The sequence below is a fragment of the Manihot esculenta genome, chromosome 17, assembly GCF_001659605.2.
Source record: "Manihot esculenta cultivar AM560-2 chromosome 17, M.esculenta_v8, whole genome shotgun sequence".
NCBI classification, from domain to species: Eukaryota; Viridiplantae; Streptophyta; class Magnoliopsida; order Malpighiales; family Euphorbiaceae; genus Manihot; species Manihot esculenta.
The window spans coordinates 9,292,197-9,316,651 of NC_035177.2; the positions used below are offsets into that span (position 1 = coordinate 9,292,197).

At 34.0% G+C, this 24,455-nt stretch overlaps 1 protein-coding gene across 1 annotated transcript; it reads right to left on the bottom strand.

Moving 5' to 3' along the window:
* Positions 1-7,539: 7,539 nt before the first annotated feature.
* Positions 7,540-23,678, bottom strand: LOC110605311 (uncharacterized protein At1g32220, chloroplastic). The gene is made up of 7 exons (XM_021743783.2): positions 23,466-23,678; positions 23,036-23,138; positions 22,862-22,950; positions 22,622-22,677; positions 21,009-21,155; positions 8,760-8,885; positions 7,540-7,990 (listed from the first exon to the last, which is right to left on the bottom strand). Exons 1-7 carry the CDS (start codon positions 23,567-23,569, stop codon positions 7,704-7,706), a joined length of 912 nt encoding a protein of 303 aa, XP_021599475.1. The 5' UTR covers positions 23,570-23,678; the 3' UTR covers positions 7,540-7,703.
* Positions 23,679-24,455: the final 777 nt, after the last annotated feature.

Below are 24,455 nucleotides of genomic sequence, written 5' to 3' on the forward strand. Positions count from 1 at the left end.
TAACCTCCTGGTCTACCCTGTACCTGCACATCTGGGGTTAGGGGAGAGGGGTGAGCTACAAAGCCCAGTGAGCAGAATAGTAAAACATTTAAAACATATGATAACATGAAATTCATCACATCACAGCTAATCACATCAAGGATGGATTTGTCACCAATAGTCCCCTACATGGACCAACTGTGCCAGGGGCGTAGAATGGGCCTCACTGGTCTTTCTCTTACATAACATAACATAACATGGTCCAACTGTGCCAGGGGCGTAGAATGGGCCTCGCTGGTCTTTCTCTCACATAGTGCCAGGGGCGTAGAATGGGCCTCACTGGTCTTCCGTATCGTATCATCATCATCATAGCATAAGGGGACTAATGGATCATTCCACATCCATCCACATCATCAAACATAATATGCAATGCACATATTCGTGAGTCTAATGCAACACCCTATTATCTCATGGTATTTATGATGCGTGAATCATGCTAAACTGATTTATTTATTTAAAAGCATAATAGTTATTCCACTCACCTCTGGCTGAAGCTCTACAGACTCTGAAGCAGCTGGCTCACTGCTGGGGTCCTCGGTTCCTCGGGTCCGAACCTACACAGGTGGACTCCAATGAGGGACCAATCATACATAAACATAACTCTAATACACTCCCCAAAAACCCCCCTAGAACATCAAGAAACAACTTCATAAAAACATGCAAGAAATGGCTGGACAGGGCACTTTCGGCGGCAGCTTCGGCGGCCGAAAGTCCCTCCAGAGCCGAAAGTTAGGCAGGTTCGGCGGCACCTTCGGCGGCCGAAACTCCCAGACAGAGGCGAAACTCATGCATGTTCGGCGGCACCTTCGGCGGCCGAAAGTCCCAGACAGAGACGAAAGTCTCTTTTCGGGGGCAACTTCGGCAGCCGAAAGGCCTGCCTCACCAGCCATGTTCGGCGGCCGAAAGTGCCTTCGGCTGCCGAACCTGGTTTCTGCCAAAGGGCAGAAACTTGGCTCCTTTGTGCATTTTCGCCTCCAAACTCACCAATCATGCATATACCTCAGTTAAATCATGCATACAAGTTCCTAGGGGCCTCAAACAAACAAATGCCCCAACTACAACACTTCAAGCATACTCAAACATGTCACATTGTTCAAGAATCACATAAAACCTAACATTTGCTTAAAAACTCATACAACCCTATACATGCCATTCTACCCCATAAAATCACTTAAAACTTACTTAAAACACATGAGGAGCTTAAGATCGGCTCTTACCTCTTGAAGATCGAGAGGAAGACGACCTAAACTTGGAGATCCACGAAAATGAGCTCCTGAGTTCCCAAAGCTCCAAAACTTGTTTCAACAGTTCAAAACCTTCAATGCAAGCTTAAAACTCAAGAAAAATGGTGGGGATTTGGAGGAAAAACACTAGATTTGCAAAGGGAAGGTCGGAAGCTTGCTGTGGCCGAAAATGGGAGAAAGCTCGCCCATTTCGGCTAAGTGCCCCTTTTATAGGCGGCTGGCCAGGCCACGTTCGGGGGCCGAATGTGCCTCCGCATCCATGAAATGTTCGGCGGCCGAACTTGACTTTCGGCGGCCGAACCTGACTTTCGGCGGCCGAACTTGACTTTCGGCGGCCGAACCTGGACTGCCCTCACTCATGCATTCGGGGGCCTAACGTGCCTCCAAAACGCATGCACGTTCGGCGGCCGAACTTGACTTTCGGCGGCCGAACCTGGGTTTTCCTCCAAAGACTTTTCATGCAAAAACTCATTTAATTTCATACTTAAAACTATTAAAACATGAAAACATTTTTATAAAACATGATTCTACCCTTCTAGAGATCTCCGACATCCGAGATTCCACCGGACGGTAGGAATTCCGATACCGGAGTCTAGCCGGGTATTACAATGGCCTAATGGATTCCTACCTTTTGGCCTTGTGGGACTAACTCACAGATTGTGGCTTGATGGATTCCTACCTTGTGGCCTGATGGATTCCCACTTTGTGGCCTTGCATAAAATGCCTTGTTTAGCGAAATTAACACTCAGATTATGGCCTAATGGATTCCCACCTTATAGCCTTGCGGGACTAACACCCGAATTGTAGCCTAATAGATTTCCCTTTTATGGCCTGGCATAAGATGCCTTATTTAGCGGAACTATCACCCAAATTATGGCCTGATGGATTCTCACCTTGTGGCATTTGATGAATGCTTTGTAATCTTTTTGAGCTTACAAAATGGGCTTTAATGTTTTGAGCCAATTCACTCCCAAAACCACATCAAATCCACTTAATGGTAAAATTAATAGATTAATGGAAAAGGAATAGAGGCCCAGATTAAGAGAAATATTTCGACAAGTACCTAGACTAGTTATTTTTTCTCTATTAGCCACCATTACCCGCAATCTAGCTTTGTGATCTATTTTGTTTGCAAGTTGTGTAGGCAATCGAGAGTCAATAAAGCTATGGGTGCTTCCTGAATCAATCAAAATCAATATCATTTTGCAATTCCAATTGACTTCCAATTTCATCGATTGTGGTGCACAAATTCCTGTGATTGCATTAAGTGAAATTTCGAGCGTTAATTCTTATGGAAAATCATTAGTAAGAATCATGTGATCATCTTCGTCTACTAAGTCAAGCCAAAACAGGCTTTTACATTGATGGCCCCAAACAAATAGTTCATCATAGTTGAAACAAAGCCCTTTTTGCCGTCGTTCCTCCATTTCAATCCGAGTCAGACGCTTCACCATCCATGTAAGGTTTGAGCTTGTTCGTCAATTTTCAAAAGAACTTGAAAGTTTCATGGTTGCCGGCTTTCGTTCATATAATCGAGACATGCTCATAGCAGTGGCCAAATCTAAAGGGTGATGAAATTCCACCTCTACAGTAATGTATTCTTGCAAGCCGCTAATATAGAGCTCGACCTTTTGTGTTTGTGTCAATTTGCTTGCTCTGGCAGCAAGGTTCCCAAATTGGGTCTGATACTCTGCCATCGAACCTGTTTGTTTTAATTTGGCTAATTCCTCCAGCTTGTTGGGTCTAATCGGAGGTCCAAAACATAAGTGGCATTGATTTTTAAATTCTTCCCATGAAGGATTTGGATATTCATTGAGTGATTGAATGAACCAAAGTTGAGCCACCCCTTCCAAGTGAAAGGAAGCCAACTGGACTTTTTCTTCTTCTATGGTTTGTTGATGGGAAAAAAATGATCACAGTGATTTATCCAACTGATAGGATCTTCCTAGCCATTGAACTTAAGAATGTCCAATTTAGTAAATTTGAGAATGATATAATTACCTGACAAGGACTCCGAACTAGTAGAAGTGGCTATTCCCTTGGGCTTTAAGGTGCGACTATGTGCACTACCTCCTACAGTTGTTGTGGCTTGTTTGACACTAGAAACATCTTGGGTAAGAGCTTCCAACTTCAAGTTGGCAGCCTGTTCATCTAGAAATAGTTTCATAATTTTATCTTGTTGTTGTTAAATAGATTCACCCATAATTTCTAGCTCTGATACCAAACTGTTACTGGCCATCACTTGGGATCTAGTTAGGGGTCTTTGAAATAAAGGATCAGGTTTATGAAGTAATCTTTTTTCTGTCTATCTTTACATACTTAGAGAGAATCTGTAATCTCTTAAGAAAACTGGAATAAAATTGATATCCTTTTATTCGATGAAAAATGAGTTTAAATACAACTGAGCTATAACAACTTTTTCCTAAGAAATAACAATAACTTGGAGAAATACTCTCCTACTACAAGGGAATAAAGGTAACAAAAATTCGACCAACTTCAAAAATGATTCCACTAAATTTGGAACAGCAATATCAGAACTAATCCAACACTAGGAGTTAGTCAACTTAGTATTTTTTATCTTCAACCATGAGTGTATTTTTGTAAATAGAATAGTTGTTAATACTCTCTCTCCCTCTATCTCTTTTATCTCTCCCACTCTCCGTCTTCCTGTCCTCTCTCGCCTTTTTCACTAGTCTACATTTATGTCCTTAAATGAGTAAATAAAAATAAAAAGAAAAAAAATTATTTTTTAATCCCTGAAATATAGCATAATTAACGGATTTGTCCCTCTATTTTGAGAACCCAATACTTTTATTTTCGAAGTTTAATTTCGTTAAAATCCAATGTCCCTCCATCAAAATTTTTTGTTAAATCAATGATTTCCGCTAGGAAAGAGAATAATATAATATCAAAAACACCCTTATCAATAATAAAAAAAATATATTATTTGATCCCTAAAGTATGGAAAAACTCGCTACTTAGTTTCTCAATTTTGAAAAATATATTAAAATATCCCTCACATTTTAAAAAGTCTACTTAATTAGTTTCTCTATTAATTTTATCACTAAATATTTTACTATTTAATCCCTATAGTTTAGAAAAAATTATTAATTAGTCTCTCAAATTATTAAAAAGTTTACTAATTAATCCCTTTATATTAAAGATATTTAGATTTTTTTATAATACTTAACGGCTAAAATTAATAGAAAGTCTACAAGAATGTCAGAGATATTTTAATAAAATTTTCAAACGATAAGTAGTGATTAACTGCGAATGGCATTATAAAAATAATTTCTATTGAATTTTAACCATTTATTTTTAATAATTTAAATTTTATATATTTTAATTTTTATTACTTTTTACTAAATTTGAATATTAAATTTATTGAAATTTTTATTTGTTTATAAAAATTAAATTTGAGATAATTTTTTTGAATTTTAACGAAATTAAATTTTAGAAAATAAAGGTAAAAATTAGAGATCTATTAAAAAGTAATTTTTCAAATAAAAATAATAATAAAAGCAAAATTACAAACGTAAAATATATAAAAATTAGAGATCTGTTAAAAAGTAATTTTTCAAATAAAAATAATAATAAAAGCAAAATTACAAACGTGAAATATATAAAAATTAGAGATCTGTTAAAAAGTAATTTTTCAAATAAAAATAATAATAAAAGCAAAATTACAAACGTAAAATATATAAAAATTAGAGATCTATATCATATATAATAAAAGTGGAGGCTTAAATCAAACAGTAAAAACGAACAGTATCCAATTTTGACCTTGCAATGACAAATTTACCCTGCTGATCAAACTTCTATATGTTAAAGGAGATGGATATTTTGGTCCCTTTATACCCCTGCATTTTGTGAGCCGTACGTTTCTTTGTGTGGGGCCAGTTTAGTCAGAAAATTTTACACCAAAGATTCAGCTCCATTCCTTCTCAAGTTACCCCCCACGCACCTAGCCGAGATCCTTAAGAAAAACGACATCGTATTTTTTCTTTTCCTTCTGTTGCACTGGCGCTTTGCTCCCTTTGAGGTGGTCTCCCACCCGTATCCTGATTTTATAAATTTCTTGACAGATACTAGAGATCTGGGTTAGATACACTTTGATACTATTAGAAATTTCACAGACTTGCAAGATGGTCATCCTTTTGGGGATTTTGATGGGGTAGCATTGACAAAGACCTCAGATCGCATCATGTGAGCTGGGAAGTGAATCCGAGCACTATCGATGGGAGTTTAAGGAGGGAAATCGAGAGTGGGGTTAGGTGCGGCGGCGACAACATATGCTTCAGGTGATTGGAGCTCGGGCTTGGTGACGATGGATGGGGAGGAGGAGGATTCATTGTAGTTTTCTTTTACAAATTTGTTGCCAAATCAATCCAAATAAAAAAGTTATGAACTTCATGTGGCAAGAAATAAGTTTGTTGTAGTTGAAAAGGCCTGCTATGCTCCTCTTTCCACTTTCAAGCAAGTAAACCCTGCCCTTTCTTTTCTGCTTTAGCTATTCCATTTTTCTGATATCTTAGCCGGGTAATTAAGCGAGGTGTATTCATTTCTGTTGTTGGGTCTAATCTCCTCTATGCTAAGAATAATTGTGATTCCCCTGGATTTAATTGAGACTCTTTATTCTTCCTAATTGATGGTTGGCATTGATCTGGCTAACTGCTAACTGGTCAAGTTTCAGTGGTTTAACTTGGGAGCTTGGTATGTCAGGATAGGATAGGACAATTATCTAAGTAAACTAAATTTAGTAGTTTAAAAGAAAAGGATTCAAGAAAAATATTGATAGTTGTTGAATTTGATCTGCTAACGCCCTACATGAAAGCGGATAATCAGAGGCAACTCGAGGTGGAGCTATGGGAGTTTCTAGCTTCCCTTCAACACCTTCATGTTTATGCAGAAATGGCAGAACTAGCTGCTCCACCCTTTCTTTGGTATGAAAAATATTTTCCATTATTAATTAATTACTTGCAAAACATTTTGCATGCGTTTTATCTTTTTAATTTAGCTGCTCTAATAGTCCAAAATATTCTTGTATCCGAGAGATTTAATAAAAGGTTGAAGGGATTTAGTTGGTAATAATTGCATCCGATTAAATTTATAGGGATATATATTTATAAAATTTAATATTCAATTTCCATTTAAAATAAAATATTCAACAATTTAAATTTTAATAATAAAATTAAATATTTTTAATTTATTTAAAAATATTAAATTAAATTTATATAAGTTAATAATAAATTTTAATATAATTTCTAAAATTTTATTTAAATTATAAAATAATTTTTAAATATATATTTTTATTATAACAATATTTTTTTATCAATTTTATTATTCACTCTTTATTTTCATTTTTATATAATATCATAAATATTAGTAAAAATTTAAAATATAAAAAAATATAATATTTTATTTTATTTAAAATATTATTAATAAAAAATAAATTTTTTAAATATAAAAAATATACACATAATTTATAATATTGAGTATAAATATCCATTAAAATATTTTAATATATATTATTTATATATAATGTTTATATAATAGAAATTTATTTGTAATAAATATTTATTTAATATAATAGATTTAATATTATATATAATAAATATAAATATATTTAATTTTAATATAAAATTTAAATTAAAAATTATATATTTTATTAATAATATAAAATTTTAAAAATTATATTGTAATTTATTATAAATTTTTATAAATTTAATTTAATTCTCTTAGCAAATTAAAAAGATTTAATTTAATATATTGAATATAAATATAAATTACCATAAATGTTTACATTTTTTTTAATACTTCTTTAATAAAATAATAGTTGTAAATTTGTAAAATATTCTTGTAAATATTCTTGTTTATTTATTTTAATTTGTAAAGTTTAGATCATATTAAAAAATAAAACTAATATAAAATTTAATTATAAATTAAATAAGTCGGGATGAATGAATCCAAAACAGGACATAATATGTTTAATAGATTACGATACAAGATATTAACACGTTAACCCGTTTAAATAAGTCTAATCTGGTTAAGTTTCCTATATATCCTGTAAATAGATAGGGTTGAAAATTGCGAGGCCCAATTACAAAAATAAAAAATGTTTGAATTTTATATTATTATTATATTAAATCATTAAGCAACTATAATTAGGACAGATGCATCAGCCAATTCTATTGTCTTCTCTCAAAGGATGTGCAACTGCCATATAATGCAGCTATAAAAACCACCACAGACGAGAGGAAGAAAAAACATTCATAGGAACATCTGTAATAGCTATAACTATGCAGCTTTAAAGGCAGCCAGTAGTTCAACAAGTTTTTTGTTTTTTGCTTTTTACAGTACCTTTACAAACATTTGTTGCCCAGAACTCATAATTAACTGCTATAGTTCATTTTACTGAGATCAATTTAATACTTTTACTTTTTGTGCAGCTTCCTTGATTTGCTCTATTGTAAAGATGCCAAAGAAGTCATCATCTGTTACTGCATTTATCACTGCAAGTGCGACATCGTCGACACTAACTGGTGGTGCGAAGAGGAGATCTGAAGCTGGAAGAGAACTAAATACCTTGTTAATGTTTTCAGTAGCACGAAGAATTCTCTCCAAAGGTACCCCAATTAAATCCAGGGGAATCTCAAAACCATCGACTCTCCTTCTTCCATATATGAAACCTGGTCTTAACACCACACCTGAGAGCAATCAAATTCAACAGCATTGTGACTATGAGATATGGCACTTACAAGAGAGGAGTCCTGTGTGTGTGTGTGTGTGTGTGTATGCATACATATTTTCCTGGAGGAGTTGGGTTATAATACAAGTCCTCTCATACCCATATAACACTTATCCCAGTAATAATATTAATGATTCTCCTTCATAAGCTTCGGCTTAATAGTTTAGCAGAAGTTGGCCATTTTAAGGGCACCATTATTGGTCTCCTTTGCTTAATCCTCTCTCTAAACCATTAAGAAAACAATTGAATAACCTCACTTTTGTATACCACTTAACTAAAGTACCCTGTACTACATTTATTTTCATTGGAAAAGGTGATATAAAAAAGAGATAAAATGCATTGGGAATAATATAGACAAGTAGAGTTGGAAAAAAAAAACATAATAATGCTTTCTTAGTTTTTAAAACATCATTTAAAGTAGGACAAAAAAAAGGTTTTCTAAAACATCATTTGAATTTTGAAATAGAATAGAGGGAGTACCATCTAGTGAGTTGATGGTTCTTATTTTAGACATAATGCCATGATCCTCCTGTGGGAATATTGAATGCATATGATTGTACAAAGCTAATATATCCACATGATATTATGTTGATATCCATTTATTTCTGTCTGAGATGAAATGGACAAGGGCAAAGACAATTTTACAAATTTATACGATTTTATGTGACAGGCATGCATCTTAAAAATCCTCACATGAACAGAGGAAGAAAGGCGATGCTAAGAGGTACCAGAGTTCGGATATTTGGAAAGAACCTCTGACTCAGCTTTCCTTTTTCCGGTGAAGTATGCAGCCGAGAGTAAAAATGATGGTAGATTATAGTCGTGCACTGAGATCAAGATAAACTTGGGAATTCCTGCAAGAAATATGGCAAACAGGAGTAAATAATCTCTAAGCACGATTATTGATTAATAGATGTCCAGCGCATGCAACTTTATTATTAACAGATTAGAAAATAATAAATTTGCAGTAAGTTATACCAATGAATTATTGGCATTGTTTGACGGTAACATCTCTAAATTTACATTAATGCCTTTTTTTCTCAGCTTTTGGAACCAGCAGTCAACATGGAATCATCAACCACTAGATTAAAGGGGTTTGTTAAACCAAAAGCAAGAGTTGGTGATCGAAATATTAAAATTTGTAAAAGCAGTATAGGCTCGAAATCCTAGCTTTTGGACCTAAAGCCTGCCTTTATGAAAAGGTCATTAAATTTCAAAAATAATTTAACAATTGAAACAGTAATTATTTGTATTTTAAACCTTATTCTCATTTACGCATACATATGTAGTTACACACGTTAACTCATAAAAATTATGAAAATAATCAAATAAATATAAAAATATTTAATTATAATAAGTTGTATGCATGGATGTCTATATTACTAAAAATTTTTATTTATAAGAGAATTTATTTTTGTATAACAAATAATGTTTTAAAAATAACAAAAGTAAAAGGCCAATTGATCTTAAAAAGCCAAATTTTTATGCAATTAGCCAATTTAATTCTAACATTTCAATTTTAGCAAATTAGTCTAACATTAAAACTTTTGCAAACATTTATCATAAGTTGAAATCTTATTTAGGGGAAGTGTGTCATTGCTAGTCTGGCATAACACAACATTTTTAAATATTAAAAGTGAATTTTTTTTTTTTACATGTAAACAACCAAGGTTATTTCTCAATCATAGGGCATATTGGTAATATTTTTATTTGATTTCAGATCAATGTTTGCCCTAATTTCAGCCGTAAGCTTCTTCTCCAAAGACATTGAAACAACTCTCTAGCACTTACTTCGATCTCCATTACCATAAACAATTAGATCCCAATTCTCCTCCTCACACTCTCCTTCCTCACTATCTCTCCCCCCTTCTTCTTCTTCTCCCTTTCTTCCTCCCAAACCCAGATCCAGTCCCCCCCCCCCCCCCCCCCAAATCCAGTCTCAGCTTCGAACCTGGAACCTCCTTTCTCACTTTTCTCGAACACTTTATTGCTAAAAAAAACCCCTAGATCCTCTTGAACTCATGATGATATGTTTTAGCTACAATATTCCATTGATTATTGGCTTTGGGCATATTTGACAGCTCCAGAATCAGAGAGGTTTTTGAAATGTGTCTTGAGAGTTCATAGGCAGAAGGAAGCAAATTTATAATTAATTTCATATCAATGTTTGGCCTAAATTGAAACACCCTATTCTAATGGAGAGATGATGAAATTTTAGGGCAAATGTCAGTATGAAATTAGAATAGTATATTTCAATTTAGGGTTTTCTATTAACGAACAATGGAAATATTACCAATATACCATATGGTTAAGAATAAAGATGGTTGCTTATGTGCCAAGAAGAGATCCGCTTTTAATATTTAAAAATACCAAGTGTTATGCCATATCAACAATAATACACTCCTCTAAATAGAATTTCAAATTAGGATAAAATATTTACAAAAATTTCAATTTTAGACTAATTTACCAAAATTTAATCATTAGGATTAAACCCTCAATTGCACAAAGATTTGGCTTTCTAAGACCAATTGGCCAAAATAGAAACGCCCTCATTGGTATTTTACAATATGATCACAACTTCAACCACAACTTACTAAATGCTTTACAATCAGTTACCATTGCTGACTTAAAACAACTAAGCCCTCATCGTTGACCAACTGACTATTGACCATCATTTGCTCACAGAAAAGAATACTACAATTGTACTAGCATGAGATGTTCATAGAGAGAGAAAAGGGATAGAGAAAAGATAAAGAAAGGGAAGATTATGAAAATTGGAGACAAGGAAGAAGAATTTAAGAGGAAAATAACCGACTGGTCAAAAATAAATATTCCACAAAAAAAAAAAAAAAAGAGAATTTAAAATGATGTGACCAATTATTGGCCGACACCCACAGATAGCAATAAATTGTCCTATCCACTGTGAGTAATAGCACAGAAAGAGAGTATAATGACCTTTGCGTAATTCCCACTAGTACTTCTCAATTTTATTTGTATACCTCTCACATAAAAAATAAAGACTCTGCTATCTCCATTTGGTATTTAAGAACCTCATTGAAGTAGCACCCTAGTGTTTAAGCCAACCCCATTGAAGTAATAACTTAACGTTTAAACTACCCCCTTTGTAGCAAAATTCCCACTAAAATCCAAAGGAAAAAAATCCCAAAGGTAACTAATAAAACTAGAGCTCTATTTTTCCTTGAGCAATCTCCGTTGGTCTTTCTTTCCTTGCTCATTCATTATGCTCCCTACACCAAGTCCCATTTTTATACACAAAAAAAGGCCAGTTGAACCTTTTCTTTTATTCCTTTTCATCTTACTTTTTGGTTTATACGTGTTTCACTGAGATCCACTTTTTTTTGAAGGACCGTCCTTGCAGATGTAAGTAACTCACCGTCACCTTGAATTGTAGCCTTTTCCTTTCTCTAAGCATAGTGAGACAATAGAGCTTCAAAAGCATGCTCCATTGTCAAAGTGTCAGTTCCGCCCAACAAGGATTCAACATAGTTCTCATATAAGTCAGGGAGAGAGGTAGACGGGTAGTAAGCAACAATGCCTTATCTTCTTCCTGAATCTTCACATCAACTTTAGCCGGTTGACTTAAAAACCCACTTGTTCAAATGCTCCACCAGATTGCTGCCCTCTGCTATAACTTTCGCTTTAAGTGCAACTTGTTGGACAGTTTATTGGAAATACAAAGCTTTTCTAACTTCTCCTAAATATCTATGATGAAATAATAATCAATAAAATTATTCATAATGTTATCAACGGTGCAAAGCCCTATTATGTTAATACATTTTCTTTCAATCTAATCCTAGTCTGCATCAAACATTCTTTTAGGCTTTCCTTTATCCTTTCCCTTCATCCTTTTCCTTCAACACCCTTGCCATACCTTATTGAGTTAGATCCTTCATTCTTCTTTGCCAAAGAGTGATATGATTTCCCATCAAACTTCTTTACTGTCCTTCATTCTTCTTTGCCAAAGAGTGATATGATTTCCCATCAAACTTCTTTACTGTAAAGTATGATGCACTACTTGCTATCTTTTGAATTTTTCTATATGTGTAAGCAATAACACTGAAGATGACAGTGACATTTTTGCTGCTGCAAGTATCAGAAAATTATGTCCTTTTTTTTGTTTATTATCTTTGCTTTACTTGTAATCTTAGCATGGCATGGTGAAGCATGGCCTAAGTGTTGTTTAGGTGAAAGTATACCAGCTAAGTATGGGAAAGTTACTGCTGCTATAGTATTTTAACTTGTGACTGGCAGCTTTTTGCTTTTGTTTAAATATCTGTAACATTACAGCAATGAATTAGATTTTTTCTCTTCACTTCTTTGTCCTAAAACCAACAAATGGTATCAGAGCTCTCTTGTTCTTAGAGGGACAGTGGAATTGAGAGAAAACAAGTGAGAAAACCCCACCAAAAAACCTGTTTCAAACAGAAAATGGCTTCAAGCAATGCTGGAGCACTTTCACCACCAGTCTTCAATGGTGACAACTATCAAATTGAGAATGAAAGCCTTGTTAAAAGGCTTAGACTTATGGGAAGCAGTAGAAACAGAAGCTGATCCTCCTCCATTGAGGACCAATCCCACAGTCACACAAATGAAGCACCATGCTGAAGAAGTGGCAAAGAAATTCAAAGCACTCTCTTATATACACTCAGCTGTGTCTGAGTCAATATTCACACGCATTATGGCATGTGAAACAGGAAAAGAAGCTTGGGACAGACTCAAAGAGGAGTTTCAAGGCAGTGAAGAAACAAGACAAATGCAGGTCTTGAACCTAAGAAGAGAGTTTGAAGCTTTGAAGATGAAAGAAACAGAGAATGTGAAGGAATTCTTTGACAAAGTTTTGAGGGTTGTGAACCAGATCAGGGTCCTTGGTGAAGATCTTCCAAACAATTCCAAACAAGAGAGTTGTAGAGAAGGTTCTTGTAAGTCTTCCTGAGAGGTTTGAAGCCAAAATTTCATCTCTTGAAGACTCAAAGGATCTTACACAAATTTCACTAGCAGAGCTTGTTAATGCACTACAAGCAACAGAACAAAGAAGGAATTTGAGGCAGGAAGACAATACTGAGGCAGCTCTTGTCATGAAAACCAAAGAGAAAGTTCATTTCAACTCAAAAGGAAAAAAGTTTAATGATAGAAGGAATAAAAAAGAAGGTGACAGCAACAAGAATGCAGAAAGGAGAGGGAAGTTTCCTCCATGTCCAAATTGCAAACAAACTAATCATTTGGAGAAATTTTGCTGGTACAAACCTGGTGTTCAATGTAGGTCTTGTAAAAAATTTGGACACATTGAAAAAGTTTGCAAGTCAAAGCCAAGCCAAGAAGAATATCAAGCTCAAACTGTTGAAAGTCAAGAGCAAGATGAGGCAAAGCTCTTTGTTGCAACTTGTTGTGCAGCTGAAACCAACAGTGATTCTTGGCTCATTGACAGTGGCTGCACTCATCATATGACATCTGAGATTGCGACGTTCAAGAAGCTTGACAAGTCCTACAATTCTAGAGTAAAGATAGGAAGTGGAGAATTTCTGGAAGTCAAGGGCAAAGGTGAAATCTCAGTTGAAACTCCAACAGGTACAAAACTAATTTCTGAAGTCTTGTACGTACCTAAAATAGACCAGAACTTACTGAGTGTTGGTCAGATGCTTGAGAAACAATATTCCTTATTGTTCAAAAATAAGACATGCACAATCATGGATCCTGCTGGAAATGAATTGATGCGAGTTAAAATGAAAGATAGAAGCTTTTCCTTAAAGTGGAATAAGTTAAATGCACATGCATTCTCTAGTTCTGTTGATGAGTCTGCACTTTGGCATAGAAGATTTGGACACTTCAACTTTCATGCACTTAAACACATGTATGACAAGTGTTTAGTTCAAAACATGCCTGTTGTGCTTTCCACAAATGAAGTGTGTGATGTGTGTCAATTTGGAAAGCAAACCAGAATTCCTTTTCCTATTAATCAATCATGGAGGGCAGTAGAGAAGTTGCAGCTTGTTCACAGTGATGTTTGTGGTCCCATGAGTTCTCCTTCACTCAATGGGAGCAAGTACTTTGTCCTTTTCATTGATGATTTTTCCAGGTTCTGTTGGGTGTATTTCTTGCAACAAAAATCAGAAGTGCTACGGATGTTTCAAAAGTTCAAAGCTGCAGCTGAGAATCAATGCAACTCAAAAATCAAAATACTTAGAACTGATAATGGAACTGAGTATGCTAACAAGAATTTCAGTAAGGTTTGTGAAGAGGCAAGAATTCAGCTTCAATTTACAACTAATTACACTCCACAGCAGAATGGAGTAAGTGAGAAAAAACAGAACTGTTATGGAGATGGCTAGATGCTTAATGTTTGAAAAAAAATTACCAAAAAAATTCTGGGCTGAGGCAGTAAATACATCAGTCTATCTATTGAATAGACTACCAACGAAGGCTTTAAAAGAACAAACTCCTTTTGAAGCCTGGTTTGGAGTTAAACCTTGCATTGAACATTTAAAAGTCTTTGGGAGCATATGCTATGCTCATATTCCAGCTGTGAAAAGAGATAAGTTGGATCACAAGTCTCAGGTTGGGATTTTTCTGGGCTATGGCAGCAATGTAAAAGGATATAGGGTGTTCAACATGGAGACAAAGAGTGTAATAGTTTGCAGAGATCTGAAAGTGGATGAAGAAGCTTACTGGGATTGGGAAAAGGCACAAGTGGAACTTATGAACAATAATCAAATTCAGAGAGTTGATTCTCTCAATCAAGAACCAGCTCATGAACAAGAAGATGCAGATTATGAAAGTGACACAGATTCAGATTTTGCAGTCAGAGGTACCAGGTCTCTAGAAGAAATTTACGAGAGGTCTAATATAGCCTTGTTGGAGCCAACAAGTCTAGAAGAGGCAATGCAATCTCCAAATTGGATGAATGCAATGCAAGAAGAGCTGAAAATGATCAATAAAAATGAAACGTGGAACTTGGTTGACAGACCAAGAAACAAGAAGGTAATTGGTGTAAAGTGGGTTTATAGAACCAAACTCAACTCAGATGGTTCTATAAATAAGCACAAAGCAAGATTAGTTGTGAAAGGCTATTCACAACAGTTTGGAGTGGATTACACAGATACCTTTGCTCCAGTAGCAAGGTATGATACAATAAGACTTCTCATTGCCTTGGCTGCTAAAAAATGTTGGAAGATTTATCAACTTGATGTGAAATCTGCATTTCTAAATGGTCATTTACAAGAGGAGATTTTTGAAGAGCAACCACCTGGTTTCATTAAGAAGGGACAAGAAGATAAAGTTTTCTTCCTCAAGAAAGCTTTATATGGGTTGAAACAGGCCCCTAGAGCCTGGTACAGCAGAATGGATGATCATTTGTTGAAATTGGGTTTTACAAGAAGTCCTAGTGAAGCTACATTGTATTTTAAAGCTGAGAATGAAGATTTGCTAATTGTTTCCTTGTATGTGGATGACCTTTTGATCACAGGAAGTAGCAATGAGTTGGTACAACAATTCAAGAATGAAATGCAGTCTGTATTTGAGATGACTGATCTTGGAGAAATGACCTTCTTCCTTGGATTGGAGGTTCATCAAACAAGTCATGGAACCTTCATTTGTCAAGAAAAATATGCAAATGAAGTACTTAAGAAGTTTGGGATGGAAAATTGCAGTAGTATCAACACTCCTTTAGCCCAAAATGAGAAATTGAGCAAGGAAGATGATTCAGAAAAAATAGATTCTGGAATTTACAGAAGTGTAATTGGATGTCTATTGTATTTAGCAGCTTCCAGACCTGATATTATGTTTGTAACCAGCCTATTATCTAGGTTCATGCATAATCCTAGCCAAAGGCACTTCAAGGCTGCAAAAAGGGTTCTCAGGTATGTGAAGGGAACCAGTAATTTGGGCATTTGGTTCAAGGCTGGTCAAGAAGTGAAGCTTATTGGGTATACAGACAGTGATTGGGGAGGCTCAGTTGATGACATGAAGAGCACCTCAGGATTCATGTTCTCTATTGGTTCAGGAGCTGTTAGCTGGAGTTCAAGAAAGCAGGAAGTGGTAGCTCAGTCTACAGCAGAAGCATAATACATTTCTGCTGCTGCTGCTGTGAATCAGGCCATTTGGCTTAGAAAGATTATGAAAGATTTGAAGCAGGAACAAAGGGAAGCTACTGTGATCTTCTGTGACAATCAGTCAGCTATAGCAATGGCAAAAAATCCAGTTTTTCATAGTAGAACCAAACATATCAAGATCAAATTTCATTTTATTAGAGAAGCAGAGAAAGAAGAAGAAGTGAAGCTCATTCATTGTGATTCTGAAGTTCAAGTTGCTGATCTCTTAACCAAAGGATTGCCTAAAATCAGATTTGAAACATTGAGGAGGAGCCTTGGTGTTTCCAGCAAAAATGTCAAGGAGGAGTGAAGATGACAGTGACATTTTTGCTGCTGCAAGTATCAGAAAATTATGTCCTTTTTTTTGTTTATTATCTTTGCTTTACTTGTAATCTTAGCATGGCATGGTGAAGCATGGCCTAAGTGTTGTTTAGGTGAAAGTATACCAGCTAAGTATGGGAAAGTTACTGCTGCTATAGTATTTTAACTTGTGACTGGCAGCTTTTTGCTTTTGTTTAAATATCTGTAACATTACAGCAATGAATTAGATTTTTTCTCTTCACTTCTTTGTCCTAAAACCAACAAACACCCATATAAAAATGGTGCACAGAGTACAGCTACAAAATGAGCTTTGAACTTGTGTCTCCTAAACCTTGGTCTCTAAACTAATTCCTACTGAACCTTCGACTTTGATACCACTTGTTAGGAAAATACCGATTGGCCTTAAAATAAATCCTGCAATAGAAAATTAAAAGAAAAACACAATTTAACATCGTTCGAACCAATACCCGCCTACGTCCACTAGCAATATTGTTTTTTCTGCTATGTGAGAATAATCGTACACGAAAACATTGTAATGACCTTTGAGTATTCCTCACATGATATACATATATGTGTGCGTATATATACATATATATGTATAAACACACACTCATACCCCTCACAGAAAAATAAATGCCTTGCTATTTCCACCCAGTATGTAACCCAATCCCACTAAAACAACAGCTTAGTGTTTAAGCCACCTCCACTGAAGTGAAAAATAGCTTTGAACCCATTGGGATTGATATCTCCAGAGTAACTACTCTCAACTAGAGCTTTATTTTTCCTGAGTAATTACCAATTTACCATTGCTCTTTCTCTCCTTACTCACTATGCTTCTTGCACCAAAGTCCCAAACTTACAAACAAAAAAGGGAAAAGGGACAAGTTAATGATGGTACACAATTTGTCCCTTTTCCTTCTTTTATTTTTTTTTTAAAAAAAAATTCACACAGCCACTTGCACCTCTTCTTTTATTTCTTTTTAAACCTGTATTGAATTCTTGTATTAGCTTCCATTTCCAATTGCTCATAGTACATTTATATCCATAGCCAATTCTCCCAAGAGTCCAAAGTGTGAATCAATTACAAAACAAAATCCCAAACCACTCTGATTGTTGTAATTGCATTACTAAGAAGAAAAACCTCCAAGATGAATCATGGTTTTATACAATGGTTCTCTCTTTACAAATTGCAGTAAGGATCTCAAGTTGAAAATTCTGAATTAAGTTTAGATTCTAGATTCTTTTTCCCCATCTTAAAATAAATAAGAGGCTAATTTTGCCCAAACTCACACTACAAACAGAAAAAAGCCCTGATTTCCATTTTTAGAGGTTCTTCAAGGCACCCATCTTAAACATGGTTTTAAATAATGGCCATGATGATATTTATAGGTTGTTCATGGATTCATTATCCATTACCCCATTATTTATAGGCATCTTATAGGATGCATGGGCAACGATTGCTACACCCTTTATTAACAGTAACAACTAATTTTTACTGTTAATTATAGGTACAGCTGTTACCTGCAACACACACAATTTTGCAGCTGCTAAAAATCACATGGAGGCAGTATTTTCCAGCCTTTTAAATCTATTGCTTCTAACACGTTATTTCTACAAATCTCTCCCTAAGCTTAGATTATCATAAATATCTCTATTTCCATAGCTAACTCATGCAAAATGTAGAGTCTTATTATCTTTTTTTTACTATTTATTTTCATTGTTTGATGCATCTTACGCTTATCATATAGTAATGAATCTATTTAATGTCTTTCTTTAATATGCTTATACTTATTATACAATTGTTTATCTTAGTTTTACTTAAATCTACCAATATCTACTCATTTCATGAACTTTCAATTTATAAAAAAAAAAAAAAAAAAAAAAAATTGTAGCACCTAGCCATTAAAGTTATGTAATGGTCGTAACAAGCCTCTTTCCTTTATCCACAACTGCAATTTAAAACCATGATCTTGAATGGATGACTTTATATTATTTGAAAATCTTGATAATCATTGCAATAAGAATCTAGATAACTCTCCATCATCAAAGTGGAGATTGGCAAGATTCTTCCAGATTGGTGTGCAATCCATGACAATGCAAGCTCCAGTTCTTTAGCATAAGGTCTTATTGATTCCTTAATTTAATCAAATAGCTAATGAAATATCTTTTTGTATTTCTGAATTATCTTTTGGAAGTCATCCATTTTTCTAGTAAACTTTCTGGAAATCTAGTATGCTTCTAACAAAGAGAAATAGAGAGAGTTTATAAATAGCAAAATGAACAAGAGTGTTTGGGTAGTGAGAAAGAAAAGAGAAGGGGAGAAAGGAAGGGAAAATAAAAAGGCAGATATTACAAAGAGAATAAAGAGAAGGGAAAGGGAAAGAGAGGAGACAAATAAAAGATTTTGGGGGACAGGAAAAGGAAATTGTATTAATTTCTTGTATTAGCTTCCCTCTAAAATGGCTCATAGTACATTTACATCAGTAGCTAACTTTCCCAGTTGTGGACCAGTCACCAGTTAGAAAACAAAATTCCTAACTGCTCTTAACTCTTTTAGTTATTCCTAACATGAGATATACAACAGAATAATAAACTCTCACTTCAATTCCCTAAACTACTAGTCTCCCCTCTTTAACTTCTCAAATCAACTACTTCTGCCCCAGCTCTATTCCTATACCTTTTTCCTTCTATATGTAACATAACATACTGTCTTTCAAATATCAAAAGTTTTCAGGAAAATTTTCCCTAAAACATTAAATCATCGTACCTTATTGGTTTTTACTCCAGTTTGACTACCCAAAAGCACAAGTACCAGACTCTTACGATTCTCGATTCAAATCTATAGGGCGAACATTAAGTGTATATGAATCTTACAATTCTCCATTCGATTCTACATCCTAGCGATTCAAATATATAGGACAAATTGAAAATGCACGTGAATTGAGACTAAATTGCAAGAATTAATAGTAAATCAAGTGGATGATATGAATCAACCAAGGCTTCGCCTGATTCAACCAATTATTTATAAAAAGTTTGTCAGACCTTATATTTTTAAAATTTAAGATCTAATTAATTTTTGCCATGAAAAATGCACATAAAGCCTTCCTTAACTAATTTTCTTCCACTACCATTCTTTTCCCTCTCCCTCTTCTTTTTTTCCTTTTAGTTAATTTACTTAACTAATTATAGCTGTTAAGTTATAACAATTTATATTAATAATATTAAAATCTGCTAGCTTTTTTTACTATTTAATTGTTTGATCAAATTTAAATGAGAATTTCAGCATATGCATAATGATAATTATTATCTACAATTCCAAAGTTTATAATTTATAACATAAAACTACATAACATAGAAAACACATGGTAGTCTATTATAAAGAATATTTCTAATTATATAAATGACAATTATAAATTTATCAAAACATGCCATTATAAGATTTTCTTTTACTTATTTTAAAAACATGTATTACTTTTAATTAATTTTTAGAACTTTTATCGAATCTTATGATTTGACTCAATTCTTGATTCATAAAATGAAGATTTTGATTCTCAATTCTTATCTTGATTTGACAACTATGCCCGAAAGCATAAGTGAAAATGTGAAACAATCGTGCAGTACAAAGTTTCAAATTCTCTTCAGTATTTATCTTCCCAATGTCAAATATATGTGAAGCCACTATATCTTAATTACACAATTGAATAACATGACTTAGCATTGAAAAAAAAAAAAAAAAAGGAAGAGGGAGAGACGAGGGGTAGGCTTTGTGTAGAATGATACAAAAACAATAAAGTTCTATTATGATGGAAGTGCCATTCATAACAACTTATGGTAACATTACAAATATTTGTTTTATACTTTGGTTTTGAATAAGCATGTACTAGTCAACCATTATATATCTTTTAGTTTACTCCATTAATGCTGGTCAAAAGACTAACCTTTTCATTGTTATTAAAACTCAAAAGGAGTAGGTTAAATTTCTGTAAGATTCATTCAAGCATATATTTCACTGTGATATTGAAAATAATTGCGTGCCATTTGAACAAGGCTTCCTCTATAAACAAAATGATGTTTATGTGTGTATCAAATAGCAACTCAGTCTTCTACTGAACTTTTGCAGTGGCCTCCTTGTTCCAATATTATGACTAATATAGTAAGTGACCATTTTAGAAGAATAGTTATAGCTGTTAGTAGTAGTTACAAGCTGGAAGGAAGTATAAAAACAGAATCAGTACCTGTAATCATTCATTGCAAGAATCAACACCAAAGGATTATCTTTCTTTTTTTTCTACTTCTCTCTAAATATTCTCCGCTTTCTTTTTTTTTTTCTCTCAACCTAGTCTATTTCTATCTCTTTCTCTCCCTATTTTTATGTTTTCAAGGGCATTGTAGATCTGATACATAACATCCTTCCAAAAGGTTTTAGCCACAAAGCTAACGAGCAATGCAGAGTTGCAAGAAATATTACCACATTGTAGATATGAGCATTGCCTATAAGGAAAATGATTAATGATCTAAGTTTTAATTCACTTGCCAATTGAGAATTCTTACCAAAATTCTTTGCAGCATTCACTGCAGTAATGTTTGCCTCCCCATTAATCCTTAGCATCTGTTCTTCACTACCAACACCTCCAAGGGTTGAAACCACAGCAGTGGCCCCAACTAGAACTTCATCCCAGTTTGCGTAGAAAACATCACCTGCATGATAGGAAGACAATTTCAACACCAACAGAGAAGTTGTTCATTCCAAAGCTAAAATTAAGCAAACTGATGATGCATGTTGCATTTTTAGAACTCTACCAAGACACTCTGATTCTCTGAAGGCTTCATTAGTGTTCAAAGGTTGTCACCAAGCTTAAACTTTAATTGTGAGCACAGTATGCAGGATAAGACACATTTAACTAATTAGAACTATTGGATTTCAGTGTTCCTTATTCTTTCCAGTTTGCAGCACAGTGGTGATGTTCAGATTTATTAGAATACAGCTGGTAGTTGATTGTCTTACCATGTATAGAAGCTTAAACTTAGGATTAATTATAGGAGTAACTATAGAATTAATTGTAGATTATTTTCACAATCAGGGATTTGTATGTTGTATATATATGCCCTTATTCAAAGATCAATATATAGAAAATCTCTTCAATTCTCGTGTTTGTACAAGATTCATAATGCAGATGGTTGATGTTGGTGGTAGTTGTGAGGCCGTATTTTCCTATAGTAAATATGCATCTACAGAATCCTCTAATTACAAGCAGTTGAGGCTCATGCTAAGAGAGGAATGGAAGAAAATGTACAGGACAGAACACCAGAGGCTGCATTGATGAAATTGAGTAGTTACAGATGAATTTTGAAGACAAGGAAGTTTAAATCAGTAATTGCCACAAACTGATCAAATGGTAGAAGAGGTGTGGCACCAAGGCATTAACTTTATATTGGAATATCATAGTGGAACACAGATGATGCTAGTGACTCTTCTGGCATAGAAGAGGCAGCCCGCAGCGGGTGTCATACTACACCACTGCTTCAATAACATTAATATAGTTATGCATTTTCAAGACCTTTTTCCTTTTGTGCACTTCCAACACAAGGATTTACAAACTTAAGGAAAAATCAGGTGCAATTTAACATCCATTCACATAATTACATGCTTTTCACAAGGAATTCAATTTCACATAACTACATGCTTTTCACAAGGAATTCAATGGATTGTGAACTAACTTCATGGATCCTATACATGTAAGATCACATAACAAGTACTCAATAGCGTGCAACACCTTCTTAATGTTCAGAGAGATGGTGAGGTTTATCAGCACTTGAATAAAATTAAAACATCAGTACAGCTGTTGATGCTCTCCATTTGCAAGTGAACAATTGAAGAAAAATTTTCGCCTGATGTGGAGTGTAAAAATCTACAAGAATTGTGTTTTGAGAATGACCATAGCAAGAACATGGACATTTATTTTATTGAGAACTTCTATGTCAGAAAGATTGCCAAACTAGGCTAGGATCACATCTAGACATTCCATATGCACATTGCCATCGTATCAATTTTCTAGACAACTTCTCACTACAAGTGTTACACAGAAACAACCTTATTAGTACTACAGTTGGTTTAAGGACAACAGTAGCACAGTATTCAAGAGTACATAAAGAATATAACATGCCTGATATCCAAGTAACCTGATCTACCCATGAACCAGGGTAAGTCGGGCGTCCTGACCTGAAGAATGATGGCAAGTTCAGCTTCCAATAATGAAGAAAACATAAACAAAAATTTTAACAAGATTCCTAATAATTAAGATGTCCGATACGTACACTCATAAGAATGGAAAATAATTGATAGCAAGAAAACAATTGAGATATAAATAAACATGTATGGCAGTTTTTTGAAACATGTCCTGTACCTGTTTAGGCTTATAACTTCTATGCCTTTAGACACAGCAGCCTTGCATATTGCAGAACCAACAAACCCATTTCCTCCTAAGACTACAACCTATAAGGTATGCTCATAAGATGCTTTCAGCTCAAGTGCCCAGATGAAATAAGTTCAGCACAAGCAAATAGAAGACAGTATGTACCCTTTCAGTCTTTACATCAGCGACAACATCAATTGTAGAAGATCCGTAATCAACATTTACATTTGCATCTGCATAACTGCACTTGATTTGAAACTTACAGTGGCTGAAACCAGATTAAATGAGCATGTCAAATCCTTGGATTCAATCTCAATCAAAGTTCAATTCCAATTTCAATCAAATTTATTAATCGAAATAAATTTCAATTAAATTTGCAAATTAAATTACATTAGATTGAATTTCACATGCAAGTTACACATTGGTTTCAACCTCAAGCAAAATTTCCAATTCCAATCAAATTTGTAAACCGAATTAAATTTCAATTAAATTTTACAACTTAAATTAAATTTCACCTACAAAATTAATTAAATTTTATTTCCAAACAAATTTATAAATTAAATTATATAAAAAAAATTAAATGAAGAGAGACTACCTGTTATGAAAATGTGAGTTTAGCCGAATTGGAGAGGAAACTCGAGAGATGGAGGAAAAAGAGCCTAGCAAGGAAATCGGAGAGCACGCTGCAAACGTCGTCATTTTAGGACTGAAAATGAGCAGGTTCCTTCGCTTTTTCCGGTTTAAGTGGAGAGCCACTCAGGCACCCGGCCGTAGCCTAAGGAGGCGATATTTGTACTCGCAAAACATAATAAAAATATGTGAGGTTATTATGAAAAGGAAATTTTACTTACTGTTATTCCTAAATTTTATCATTAATAAAAATTTAACCAACGCATCTTAGAAATTAGGTTGTTTAGTCCCTAGTCTTACACACTTAGAAGGTGTTTGGTAACGGCGTAAAATTTCAATTTTTTAGTTTTTTAAATTAAAATTAGTTTTTTTTTATTTTGTAATTTATTTCTTAAAACTGTTTTTTAGAAATTATTTATATAAAAATAAATTTATAAATTTTTATATAAAAATAATTAATAAAATATTTTTTTGAAATAAATATCTAATTGATGCTGCTTTGAATCTTCTTTCGATGTAATGAATCTATAAAATAATAAAAATTCAAGGTAAATTTAGAAAAAAAATTCGATAGATCACATACCTAAAGATTGTCCCTTTAAACAACTTGTTAGTAGTTTTATCCTGATAGGATTTAAATTCTGTGACTGAGTCTCAATAAGATAAGAAAAACTGAATCCTAATAAGACTTTAGTTTGGAATAGATTTTGAGGGTCTTTTTTAGTATGGACTAAGTCGTAAGGAGAACCATTTAAGCTTCTGAACCTTTAGTGGTTCTTGTAATATATCATTAGTCCACCATCTGTCTCTGAATCTTTAGGTTCAAGAAATATGTTTTCTTTCTTCTCTTTCTCTCTTTTTCTTTTTGTATCGTGTTATTACATTAGTTTTGAAGAATACTGCGTTGGAAAAATGAGGGGTTGTTTCCCCTGCTCCCTTTGTTCATTTTCTGTAT

Bases quoted from the DNA above. Each gene is read 5' to 3' on its own strand.
- LOC110605311 (XM_021743783.2), bottom strand. From the start codon at position 23,569: ATGACGACGTTTGCAGCGTGCTCTCCGATTTCCTTGCTAGGCTCTTTT. The intron at 22,951-23,035 runs GTACATACTGTC...CATACCTTATAG, and splicing joins CTGATGTAAAGACTGAAAGG to GTTGTAGTCTTAGGAGGAAA. The intron at 21,156-22,621 runs GCATGTTATATT...CCTATCATGCAG, and splicing joins TCAGGTTACTTGGATATCAG to GTGATGTTTTCTACGCAAAC.